Consider the following 12,541-nt stretch of genomic DNA (forward strand, 5'->3'; position numbering starts at 1 on the left):
TCATCGTTGATGCCTACTCCAAATACCCATATGTTGTCCACATGGCAGTCACCACCACGGAGGCTACACTCACAGCCCTGGCCCAGGTTCTCGCCACTGAGGGCCTGCCACACATTTTGGTCTCCAAAAATGGTCCGAAATTCACGGCATCCTCCTTCCACGAATTCTGTCAGGCCAACGGTATCAAACATATCCGTAGCCCCCTTTCCACCCTTCGTCCAATGGTGCGGCAGAGACGCTTGTCCGCACTTTTAAACACCAGTTGACAAAGGTGGTCGACACATCCCCAACCACGTCGGCCCTCACCCGGTTTTTAGCACCTATTGCACCATGCCAATTGACGGATGCAGTCCAGTAAAGCTCCTTCATGGGTGACAGCCGCGGACCCTGCTCCATTTGCTGACACCATCCGCCTCCCGGCCCTCGCAGAGGTATGCCGCTGGCACGGCCGTGTGGGCCTGCGATATGGGTGCAAGGTGGGTTGGAGACCCGCCACTGTCGTCGCGGCCCATAGGCGACATGTGATGTTGGTGCAGACGTCGAAAGGGATGGAGCACCGCCATCATAATCAACTCCGCCCGCGTGCCCCTTTGGGACTCGCGCTGCCGCCTCTTCCCCTACTTCCTTCGGGTGCGGATGTGGTCCTCGAGTCACCATCCCTGGCCCCCCCACCCCTCCCCTGGTTGCCATCTCCCCTTGGGCCTGCCGCTGCTCCTTTCCACCCCCGAGTGGATTGGCGGCTCCCTCTCCCACCCTGGACTCTGGATCAGCTGTCATGGATACCTCGGGTGTCCCTCCCTCCCCGTCAATAGTGGTTGATGAGCTCGGCTCCTCTCCCCACTGCCGCCCACCTCGGCACCGTCTGTGGCATTTCTGCCCCTACGTGCAAGTTTCAGGGGGGGGAGGGATCTGGTACAGCGCGCTGCGGAATTTGAATCCCCACCAGACATAATAGATGTTGAAGACCCCTAGAAGTCTCTGCGCCATCGCGTTGTAAGCCACATTTAAAGTGAGGGCGCCACAGTGGAACACGTGGTTCCAGCAGCCAATAGCGGTGTCCCCGATAGAGTATTTAAGCACCTGCCTCTCGCTCAGCCAGTGAGTCTTATTGTTGCATGAGTCTTGACACATCGCCTCGACAACAGACAGCGTATTTATCATTCTTTGTTCTCATTACTAGTGGATGTCTTGGATTCATTGCGTGTCTCTGTCACTCCATTTCTTCTTGCATGTTGTCATCGTAAGATCTATCTCCATCGTCTGTCATTGTTTCATGTCCATACTTTCCGTTCATTTGTTTGTTTGCGAGCCGCTCTCCTTTTGGTCCTGCTGCCCTTTCTCGGCCACTTCGCGACCGTTCTGGTCGCGGTTACAACAGGTTACAACAATTACATGTTAAGAAAAAGCTCTAATGTGGGTAGCAAACATGATAGCTGCTAGGTATGTATTTTGACAACTTGAATTCTCAGCTGCATTGTGGTGTCACCGCCAGACACCACACTTGCTAGGTGGTAGCCTTTAAATCGGCCACGGTCTGTTAGTATACGTCGGACCCGCGTGTTGTTACTATAAGTGATTGCAGACCGAGTGCCTCCACACGGCAGGTCTAGAGAGACTTCCTAGCACTCGCCCCAGTTGTACAACCGACTTTGCTACCGATGGTTCACTGACAAAATACGCTCTCTTTTGCCGAGACGATAGTTTAGCATAGCCTTCAGCTGCGTCATTTGCTACAACCTAGCAAGGTGCCATTATCAGTTACTATTGATATTGTGAATCATGTACCGTCCAGACCGACGTTCACCATTAATGGATTAAAGTTAAGTATTCCACCAGCTATGTCCGTTTTTTCTAAATTCTAATTTCCTTGTCCTGTTCCAGACCTCACGCCAGCCTGCGTGAGCTAAAACACGTGCCTTTCGGCCTCCTCTGGTAACACGGTGTTGGCTCTCCTGCCAACCAAAACATGCATAGTCTCCAAAGCTATTCATTACTGTATTTATTATCATTTTTAGTTATATTTATCTATGAAAACACAAACTGGATATTCTGCAGTATTTTGATGACCTACTGAAGTCAGTAGTAATTTCAGCTGGCCTTTGGTAGGAATACAGACTTATTATAACTTGCACTGTTACTAAATAGTATCTTGTATGTACAGTATATCTCTTGTTATGGTAGTATCTGGTATGCAAATCTCTTGTTGTGGATAAACTCCATTAGTAGCGTGAGTAGTTTACTTGTATAAAAGTTGCAATGGCACGGGACCTGTGACGTGCAAACTGGACTTTGAACAATTTTGTAATTAGATGAGAGTGCAGGTTTTTCAACCATGGAACACTTACAACTCTTAACAAAAAATATGCATGAGTATCAACAGGGTAACAACAGCTATATCAAAGTCAGTGCAAGCATTAGTTACTTTAGCAGGAATGTCTTCTGCGCCACTCGTGTTTATAGACTTTCCACCATTTAATAAACAACATGACGAGGGGACACCTAGTGCCTGTGACTGCAGTTACATTTTTTGACCTGTAATATTTCTGATACAGGAAGACAAAAGGCCATGTTGTTGTATCAGCCAATACAAAAACTAGAGCCTTTACTGAATCCAGTGGAACTTGAATTGCTTAGAATATTTATTCCAAGAACATTTTTCAACAGAGACATGTCTTATTGCGGCCAGGTTAGAATTTTGACAACGGAAGAAGGGCCCAAATCAATCATACGAAGACTGGACTGCTGACCCACAGGGATTTATTGGGAACTGTATTTTTAAAAATTTGTGCAGGCGGAATTGAGGAAATTATAGTGTCTCGAACCTCTGACATGGAAGTGCAAACCATACATTGGGGCAATCAGATTTGCCTCTAATGGAAGTAATGTGAATTGAAACTGTCTGCTTCTCTGCCCTCTTTGACTAGGCCGTTGGCAGAACAAGGGCGAATCCTTATACCGAAAGTCTGTCGGCCACCACTGCTAACGATTGTAATTCGTAATTGAAGCAGTAACTTTGAGTGAACTGGGGACTCAGGGTGTTTTGATTCCAAACTGAAGATGGTACCCCTAGACCATGAATTTATCCTCAGTCACCTACACACCTTTAAAATGTTTTGTTTCATTAATAGAAAACAGTTTGGGATGCCTTTGTTATTCTACCTATTTTTATTAGGCTTGCTTTATGGATTTTCTGTCTGGTTTCGTTTTTTTGTACAGCAGTTGGTCCTGTCACTAGCACCAGGCTCTAACATACAAGTCACGAGACTCCCACAGATTTTCTGCACCTTCACTATTGCAACACTGCCAAGGCACTGGCTTGTATAAACACAACGTACTTAAAACAATTGTGTATGTGTACTGTATATCGAGGGGAGAAGCACATTCAAATTGTGGTTGTATTTCGGAGTGTTTTGTGGCACTATAAATTGTAGCTACAATCAAAAATCCGAAGGATGTTGGGAGTAAGCCAATGTTACGAATAACAAATGCTCATTTTGGGATGGATAGTCATACTTTCAAGCATGTGAGAAAATTTTTAACATTTCCATTCCTCTTAGTGTCTCCAGAACTTCTCCTCTTAATGAGGGCCACAAAATCTTGATCAGTATTTCATGATGTTACTAATGTATAAAAATGTATGGAAATTTTCCTGATTGCAGACAAGCAGTCGAAAACTTTTTCAAAAGGCTTACGTAGTTTCGTACTTCAATTTCATAAAAAAAGTATAGGCCTACATACTGGTATATTTTTGTGGTTACGTATTCGAGCGGATGAGGAAACACGTAGTTGCAAGTAATTACTGTGTTCATGTATAAATAGCCAAGACTGTTGAATTTAGCATGGCATAAAATGTTCATGAAAGCAAGGAGATGCTCTGGATCGCATGAGACTACATTGTGTGGGTATGAATAGATAGATAATTATAACATATTACAGATAGTGTAAAAAGTTTTGTGGTCTAATATGCATGCTTTTTTTTCCCCCAATAGAGTAACCGTTTATTGTAACTCTTGAAGAAAAGAAGTGAGTTGTAAATGTGAGAAGGGCTGGCCTTATGAAGAAGCTTTTGCAGTATCTGTACAGAATATTAGCATTTGTGCTTTCTGTTTTGAGATATGCCAGTTCATGAATGCAGGCAAGAAGAAAGTAGTGTGGAATGTAGTGCCAACATCGTTTGGTGTTCCAAATCAACCTCAGTCATATTACCCAACAGATGCACTATGCCAGAACAAAGAAAGCAAAAAGCATTGTACTCTGTGGATGTCACTGATGGAGGTGAATTGAGTGTATTGGTAAATGCACAAATACAGAGGCTGCACTAGTTGATTCAGGTGTGCCACTCATTTCATGTGAGGAAGAAATAATTAAATGGAACAGCTGATCACATAAAGAAGCAATTGAAACATAAAGCTGCTAAGATTGTTTGTTTGCATCAAAGATGCAGACAGCTTAAAAGGTACATATACCATCCAAGGACTGCAAAAAGAATGTTGATTGCAGGAAATGGCTAAATCAGGCAGGTAATAATTAAGATCATAGGATGTCAGCATCTTAGAAATAAAGCCTGATGTCTTATTTTGAGCTAAGTTAGAGGAAACATTGGGTTTGATTTTATGATAAAATAAAGATGTGTCCTGTGAATATGCTGTATTGTAGTTGACTTGCACATAAATATTTATCAGAATATTTTCATCTTCCATCAGTTAGAAATTTACAGAAATATCTGGAAGGTGTACAACTAAAATTTTGCATTAATGAAAAAAAAATTTATTTGTTGAAAGAGAAGGTGAAGTGCTTTTCTTAAATTAAAAAACCTGTAAATTTGCATGTGTATTATATTACATTAGTGTCAGATTTATCATAAGATGATTCACTGGATGTTGTGACTGGGTTTTTGAAGAATTTGGTGAGACATGAACCCCATAATTCCAAACACTGTTGTAATAGTAGTGATAAATGGTTTGCACCAATCATTATCACATTTTTGTAATGAATGTGTGCCTGCTGATATATTTTCAATAGTACATAAGTTAAGAGAGATGGGTATTACTGTTAAGAGCTGTGTGACGAAGGGTCAAATTTCATTGAGTGGAGGTAATATCTGGGTGTGTGTGAAGAGAAATCTTTTGTGACTTATGAGAAAGAAAAGATTTATTTCCTATATGACTCTCATCTTTTGAAGACTGTCAGAAATAATTTGTTTAAGTGCAATATTTTGTGTGAAATGGAAAGTCGCAGCTTTGATACAACTTCTTGGAAAGACGTAGTGTTGCTGTATGAGAGTGATAGTTATCACAGTTTCAGATTAGCACCTAAATTTGTCACTCAATAGTAGGAGTTGAGGTGCTTGATGTTGCAGTCTTATGCCCGCAATCATTTACAGCTTTGCAGATTTTTGTAAAGAAAAAAAAAAAGAAAAAAGACCTTCTCTGTTTGACATTTTTAATTGTGCAGTTGCAGAGGGCCTGTAACTTTCAAAAATGGTATCACAAGTCATTCTGAGAATTTGGCTGTTTTACTGAGAATGAAACCTTGGATTGAATCGTGGAAATTTGTAGATAGTAGTGCTAGAGTTTATACTGGTAGAATCAGATGCAAAAATGATTTGCAAATGAATGTCTCTTTGCTGCAGTTGATGGTGAGTGAGCTCACTGTAGGATGTGTGACAAATATCTGTTAATGAAGAAGGTAAACCAAGATGGGTTGGAGAATTATTTTTACAGCTATCAGACATAAAGGAGAGTTCTGTGGTAATCCCTTGACAAAACAGTTCACTCTGCATTTAATAATGCTACACTGGGTAAGTTGAGGAGTTGTCCATCAGCCAATAGCTGTTGTGATGGAGTAGATTTGGGGGGGGGGGGGGGGTGCAGTAGATGAGGGAAAAGCAATTTTAGAATATATGTTGAGGATGACAAACTGCGACTGTGATTTAAACTGGCATTTATCTGGTAATAAATATGCAACCAGTTGCTTTTTTATGATTTATTCAACCATGAACATGTTTCCGAGCCATTGCAGGCTCATCTTCAGATGGTGGTGTTACAGAAACATTATCTTGTGGACCAAGTGTAGCTAGATGCAGTGCTTGTGAGTGCACTCACCAACGCGTTTTGATACGTGGGAAGCAGGAAAAATAAACGTGATATGTACACACAAGGCACAGAAACAAGGACAAGGCAAAAAGGGCATTAATAAGGAGAAATAGCACCTAAGTGCCAAGAATGTAAAAATCTTGTCTAGTTTTGAATGTATTAAAATGAGTTTGGAATCTGGAAATGAGCCACAATCATTGCAGAGCATCAGAAAGTACATACCAAGCATGCAGATATAATCATAAAAAGTTCTTTTTGAACTTAAATATACCTGGTTACAATTCACTTCCTGTCTTGAACAATTTTCGACATATGTTTTACACTGCACTGACCTTTTGTTGTTATGGATTGACATTAACAGGAGATGGGATATTACTTTAATTATATTTTCCTATTCATGTTGGAAAATTCACCACCATATTTAGTGGCTAAAAAATATGGACGTAACAGCATTAAAAGTACGAAACCCTCCATTTGTGTTGTGCCATTCTTCTGTAACTACAGGCTAGCTGATTGTAGTGCTAGTGTTGCTTCAGCTGTCAAAAGGTTGCACTTTTTGCCCTACAGAGTTTCATGACTGTTTGTCTTAGATTGTGGTAGCACTGAAAAAGCTTCTCTTGCAGTGATGTGTTTTAATTGTGCTTTTAAATGTCATACTGTTTTGTGCATGTCAGTTTATAATCATTGTCTTTTTTTCAGGGTTGGAAATATTTAGAGGACAATTTGGTGATCAAATTTGTGTAAGGAAGTTGAATGTGAAACCACTGCCTGCCCAAGAAGTTAGGCTCAAGCCACTGACTCACATAGAAACTTCTTCAGACCTTTCACTACTGATTCATCACCAATATAATAGCAGCATAATTTCTGTACGAAACAGGCTAAGAATTTTACACTATGGCAGACCTCTGACATTTGAAGTGACTGACATTAAACCATATAAAATGTGTGATGTAAACATTGAAGAGGTAGCAGACGATATTTCTAGGCTGAAAATTGAAGAATCGGAAACCTTTTCTGAGTCATGCCAAGCAAAGAAAAGTGTGGAAGTTATGAATGACATTGAAGTTTATTCAGTGATCAGCAGCACTTCATGGGTTCTTCAGCGGACAAGTGCATTGCCAGCTGATGACAAACAGGATATTACTGTGGACAATGTAGGAGGCATGGTGGACATTGTAAATGAGATTACAGAGCTAATGAATCTAGCATTCGGGGATGTTAAGCCATTTGCAGGTATGCCTCTTTTTGTTGTCTGTGTATGTAATTAGCTATGTCAGACCAGTATTGAGTTTGAAGACTGCAACAACAACATATAACTGACATTGCCTCATGCAAGTAAATGCGATAGAATGAGAAAAGATGAAGACATTATGTTAATAATTAGTTTTTTCAGATGTAAGGAGTAGAAGTGTGATTGCACAGGAAATACAAGGCCCAGGTTGTTTGAAATAGCAGTACGTTGTCCCAGTATCTGCTAAGTTACTCTTACATACTGTCCATACTGTTTTCTGCAAAGTTTAGTGCACCTAGTTTTTAACTGATTTTTAACTCTTGTAAACTATTCATAAATCTTTAGGAGCTTATTTAGCTGTGTAATAAATGTAATAGCAATTAATTTGGCAAGACAGTGATGTTTAGATGAAAAATATGTGGCTCAGTTTTCAGTTTTGAAAGTTAACTTATACATTTCATTCTCATCCATTCCCTGCTTAAAAGAAATGAATGAAGACATAAGTACTTGCAGTTAGTAATTGTACATAGTACCTTACAAAAGGTAAATTACAATTTAAAAAGAAGAAGATATTGTAGAATGAAGTTCAAAACATTAAAAAGATGAAACTATTTGGAGTAGTATGGAAAGTTTTAGCAGAATATAAATAATTTAGGAGTAAAGGTAACAACTAGCTGAGTTATTGACAGGCACATAAACACGACACACGCGCACGCACACACACACACACACACACACACACACACACACACACACACACACACACACACACACCTCTACAGCTACATTGACATTGTGCCACCATTATTTATTCAGCGGGCATACAAGTGTGTGTGTGTGTGTGTGTGTGTGTGTGTGTGTGTGTGTCGGTGAGTTGTTAGCTATGATCCTAAACTATATGAAAAAATACATTAAAATAAGAAGTAGTGGTTCCTGTAAAATGAAAGTAGAACATTGGATAAGCTGAGGTGATATAGTAGTAAAGACACTGGATTAGTTTGTTGGAGGAGCAGACTGCTAATTGCCATTGCTTCATCCTGATTTAGGTTTTCCATTGTTTCTCCAAAGCACTGCAAGTGGTTACTTGGATGGCTTCTTCATAACGGTATGATCAGTTTCTTCTTGCATCTCTGAACTGAGCTAGTGGCCTGTCTGTATGTACTAGACAGATTCAAACACAACTACAATTAAAAAAACAAAAAAAAAAGGATATGGGGGGAGAGGGCATAGCTATTACCTAGCAAAGTGAAATGAAGAACTGTCTGTGGTGGCAGCATTGCTTTGTTTACAGCTGAAAAATAGGTGGGGGTGTGGTTAACGGGGTACCCTCTGGTGTTCTTACAAGTGGAGCTCTCAATCACTATATGTCATTCTTGAAACTCTGTCATCTCATCCGTACATGATAACTCATATATTTGGCACCTTTTAAAAACAAATTACAGATATATGACAATTTTTTCGCACAAGGAGGATGTGGTTCAGGGTTGGGGATCGATGAACCGACTGAATGATAATGTATCTTAAGGTGCCAGTTATCTCCCCCTACAGCTGTTCACCCTGGTGGACCTTTGTGGGAGAGATGTTCCCTCAGAAAGTGGACCAGATCAATTTAATTATTATCCATTAAAATAAAACCAGTTTTTGGCGTGGTGAAGTAGCTCAGTGTTTGTGGTGTCAGACACTGTGCTTGAAGTCTTGAGTTTAATGCAGGCTGTGAGATAATTTAATTTTTTTTTTTTTTTTTTTTGGCATTGGAATGCATTGGTTTATACGACCAGGAATAAGGAAGGAGATCATTGAATGTAGGTTACAGACTGACTTATGGCTGCAAAATTAATGTAGAAAAACCAGTATTGCAGATTTTGAATGAATTTTCACTCTACAGTAGAACATACATTATTTGACACTTTCTAGCAGATTAAAAGCATGTGCCAGACTGGGATTCAAATCTGGGACTTGTGGGTAAGTGCTGTACTGTGTTATCTAAGCACCACTCACGGCCTACACCTTCACTTCTACCAGTACCTCCCTTCCTCCTTTCCAAACATACAGAAATTCTCCTGCATACCATGCCGGACTAGCACTCCTGGAAGAAAGGACATTGTGGAGAAATGTCTTAGCCACAGCCTATGTGATTTTTTGAGAGTGAATTTTCACTTTGCAGTAGAATGTGTGCTGATTTGCTTCTTGGCTGATTAAAACTGTGTGCCGGACTGTGTCTCGAACTGGGACATTTGGCTTTCTTGGGCAAGTGAAGATTGCAGATTAGGAGACAGGTACTGGCTGAAGTGAAGGTGTAGGTAATGAATGGTGCTTGGATAGCCCAGTAGAGCATTTTCCCATAAAAGTTAAAAGTCCCAGGTTCAAGTCCCAGTCTATCACACACTTTTAATCTGCTAGGAAGTTTGAACAATAATGCCACTGTAGCAAAGCGTCCTTTATACAATGTTCATGGTACAAGAACAGTTTATGTTACCAATTTTTTGAAAAATATAAATCATAACATGATAAATAAATTTGCATGTGCCTGGTGCATATTAAATAGGATATCGGGTGTATTCTACCTTGTTGCCATCTATTTCATAACCAAAGTGATGAAGTGAGTTATCGGCCATGTACACAATAGGCTATTGCACTGTTTTGCAAACCAAGACCATTTTATGCGTGGTAAATAAACTCATCTTGTCTGCTTTCTGAGGACAACACCTCCTTAATGAAGACCTACTGGGGTGAATGGATTTATGGTGATGTAGGAGCTGGTGCCTTAAACCACACCTCTTCTCCCCAACCAACCAACCAACCTTAAAGCAAACCATCATTCGTTCTGTTCTTCAATTCCTATCCCGGATCCCATGACCTCCCCTTGTCAGAATTTCTTTGCTAATTCTGTGTGTCATAAATTGTCAAGGTTTCGCGAAGTTGTTATCTTGTAATGCTTCAGAAAGAGCTGCCTAATATCACATGTATCATATTTGCAGTGGCATATTTATTGCATGCACTTTGCTTTTTTATATTATTTGAGGTAAATACTTCACTTCCACTCATCTCACCATCATGTTCCTTCTGCTGTAATTTACACACTAATGGTTCGTTAGTACTCAGCTTTATCATTTCAGTTGCATGTTCCATCACCTTTTCCTTCTGCACTGTGTTTTCTCCTTCACATCGCTAAGAAATTCAGTTTTATTGACGGCAAGTTGCCACAGTCAGGTTACTGCACACTACTCTGAACTGGAATTTGAACTGTACCCAATTCCCACAATTGCCAGGCCTTTACTTTGCTTTGCTTTGTCTTTACTTTCCTTTGCCGAGTAATATTGATTATATTTTGTTACTTCAAGACTGTTTTGATATAGGACTCTTGTACACAGTTAAAAGTGAGTATTAGTTATAAGACATATTTCACATCAGTATCAAAATTGACAGTATGGGTGACAAAATTCGTTCTGAGTGTCCTTACACTTCTTTCCAGTCTTCCCCAGTAAATCCCTCTTTCCTCCCTGAGGAAGGAGCTGACAGTTTAGAAGCTAGAAGTGACAAGTGACTTTTACCTTTAATACAGTTAATCTTTTTTGTATCTTATTCAGATGATATTCTTACTTTTTTTTGTTGATTAGGTTTGCGACCTACACGAGGAGTTTTGCTGCACGGTCCACCAGGTGCAGGAAAATCATTTATAGCAAGAGCAATTGCAAATTCCAGTGGTGCATCTGTTACTTACTTACACAGCTCTGAGCTGACATCAGATGCCAAAGCTAAGCTGTCGGCTCTTTCATCTGCCCAAGGACAACATGTTGCTATAATTGATGATGTGGATGTTACTTGCCGTAAGCGGGGACCTGGATCCGTGTCACTGTGCTTGTTGCTTGACAGCCTGCACTCTGCTGCAAGTAGAGTCATCGTACTGGCTACCACTCGACACCCCGATGATCTTGATCCCACACTTCGTCGCCCAGGGAGGTACAGTTCCTTTTTATACAGAGAGTAAATTCTTGAGAAGGCTGTTTTGAAAAATGCACTTAATGTGGCCTGACATTGTACACATACCACTGTAAAATATTCATGAACGGGAAGACTATACCACAACAGCAGTTGTTATGCTGCACTGTGGTATGAATTCTAACTACTCTATACATTTATTCCTTAATGATATTTGTCCCTTTAAATAAGAGTCCATTTTAAGCTTTATTTTTGCAGCCAGAATAAAAGATGCAAAATAACTCACATGTAGAATTTGTGCTCGTGTCTTGCGTTCCGGGTGGGGCTCTCTATTTACATGCAAAGGTCTTCAACATGCTCCCATCAGACAATTAAAATGAACTAATAGGTAAATATGAATCTATAACAGTTCAAATAAAAATTAAGACTACATCTCATTAGTCACACATTGTAGAATTAATCTGATTATTTAGATTCAGGGTTATTGTTTTCTGTAAGCTGTATGACAAGTAACAGTTTCCATTGTAAACTAGCCTGTGCACCTTCTACATTCAGAGAACTATTATTCTTTGATGAATAACTATGTGAGCATGAAAATACTAAGAGATCAATAAAAAGAAACAGCATCTATGTAATTTCATTGATGAAGTGCCAGCTCTTTTCAGAATAACAGCATCCCAGTCAATTTACTGCATAACTTTTAGATTGTTGTTGTTGTTGTTGTTGTTGTTGTTGTTGTTGTGGTCTTCAGTCCTGAGACTGGTTTGATGCAGCTCTCCATGCTACTCTATCCTGTGCAAGCTTCTTCATCTCCCAGTACCTACTGCAACCTACATCCTCCTGAATCTGCTTAGTGTATTCATCTCTTGGTCTCCCTCTATGATTTTTACCCTCCACGCTGCCCTCCAATGCTAAATTTGTGATCCCTTGATGCCTCATGACATGTCGTACCAACCGATCCCTTCTTCTAGTCAAGTTGTGCCACAAACATCTCTTCTTCCCAATCCTATTCAATACCTCCTCATTAGTTATGTGATCGACCCACCTAATCTTCAGAATTCTTCTGTAGCACCACATTTCGAAAGCTTCTATTCTCTTCTTGTCCAAACTACTTATTGTCCATGTTTCACTTCCATACATGGCTGCACTCCATACAAATTCTTTCAGAAACGACTTCCTGACACTTAGATCTACACTCGATGTTAACAAATTTCTCTTCTTCAGAAATGATTTCCTTGCCATTGCCAGTCTACATTTTATATCTCTCTACTTCAAC

General features: G+C 40.1%; 1 protein-coding gene across 8 annotated transcripts in view; it reads left to right on the forward strand.

Annotated features, from left to right (window-relative positions):
• Positions 1–12,541, forward strand: part of LOC124619641 (ATPase family protein 2 homolog) — a 77,264-nt gene that overhangs the window by 15,925 nt on the left and 48,798 nt on the right. For all 8 annotated transcript variants that reach the window (XM_047146164.1, XM_047146166.1, XM_047146167.1 and 5 more), the window contains exons 4-5: positions 6,795–7,328; positions 10,944–11,286. In XM_047146164.1, the coding sequence (XP_047002120.1) occupies positions 6,795–7,328; positions 10,944–11,286 (877 nt within the window). The remainder of the gene's footprint in view (positions 1–6,794; positions 7,329–10,943; positions 11,287–12,541) is intronic.

The sequence above is a fragment of the Schistocerca americana genome, chromosome 6, assembly GCF_021461395.2.
Source record: "Schistocerca americana isolate TAMUIC-IGC-003095 chromosome 6, iqSchAmer2.1, whole genome shotgun sequence".
NCBI lineage: Eukaryota > Metazoa > Arthropoda > Insecta > Orthoptera > Acrididae > Schistocerca > Schistocerca americana.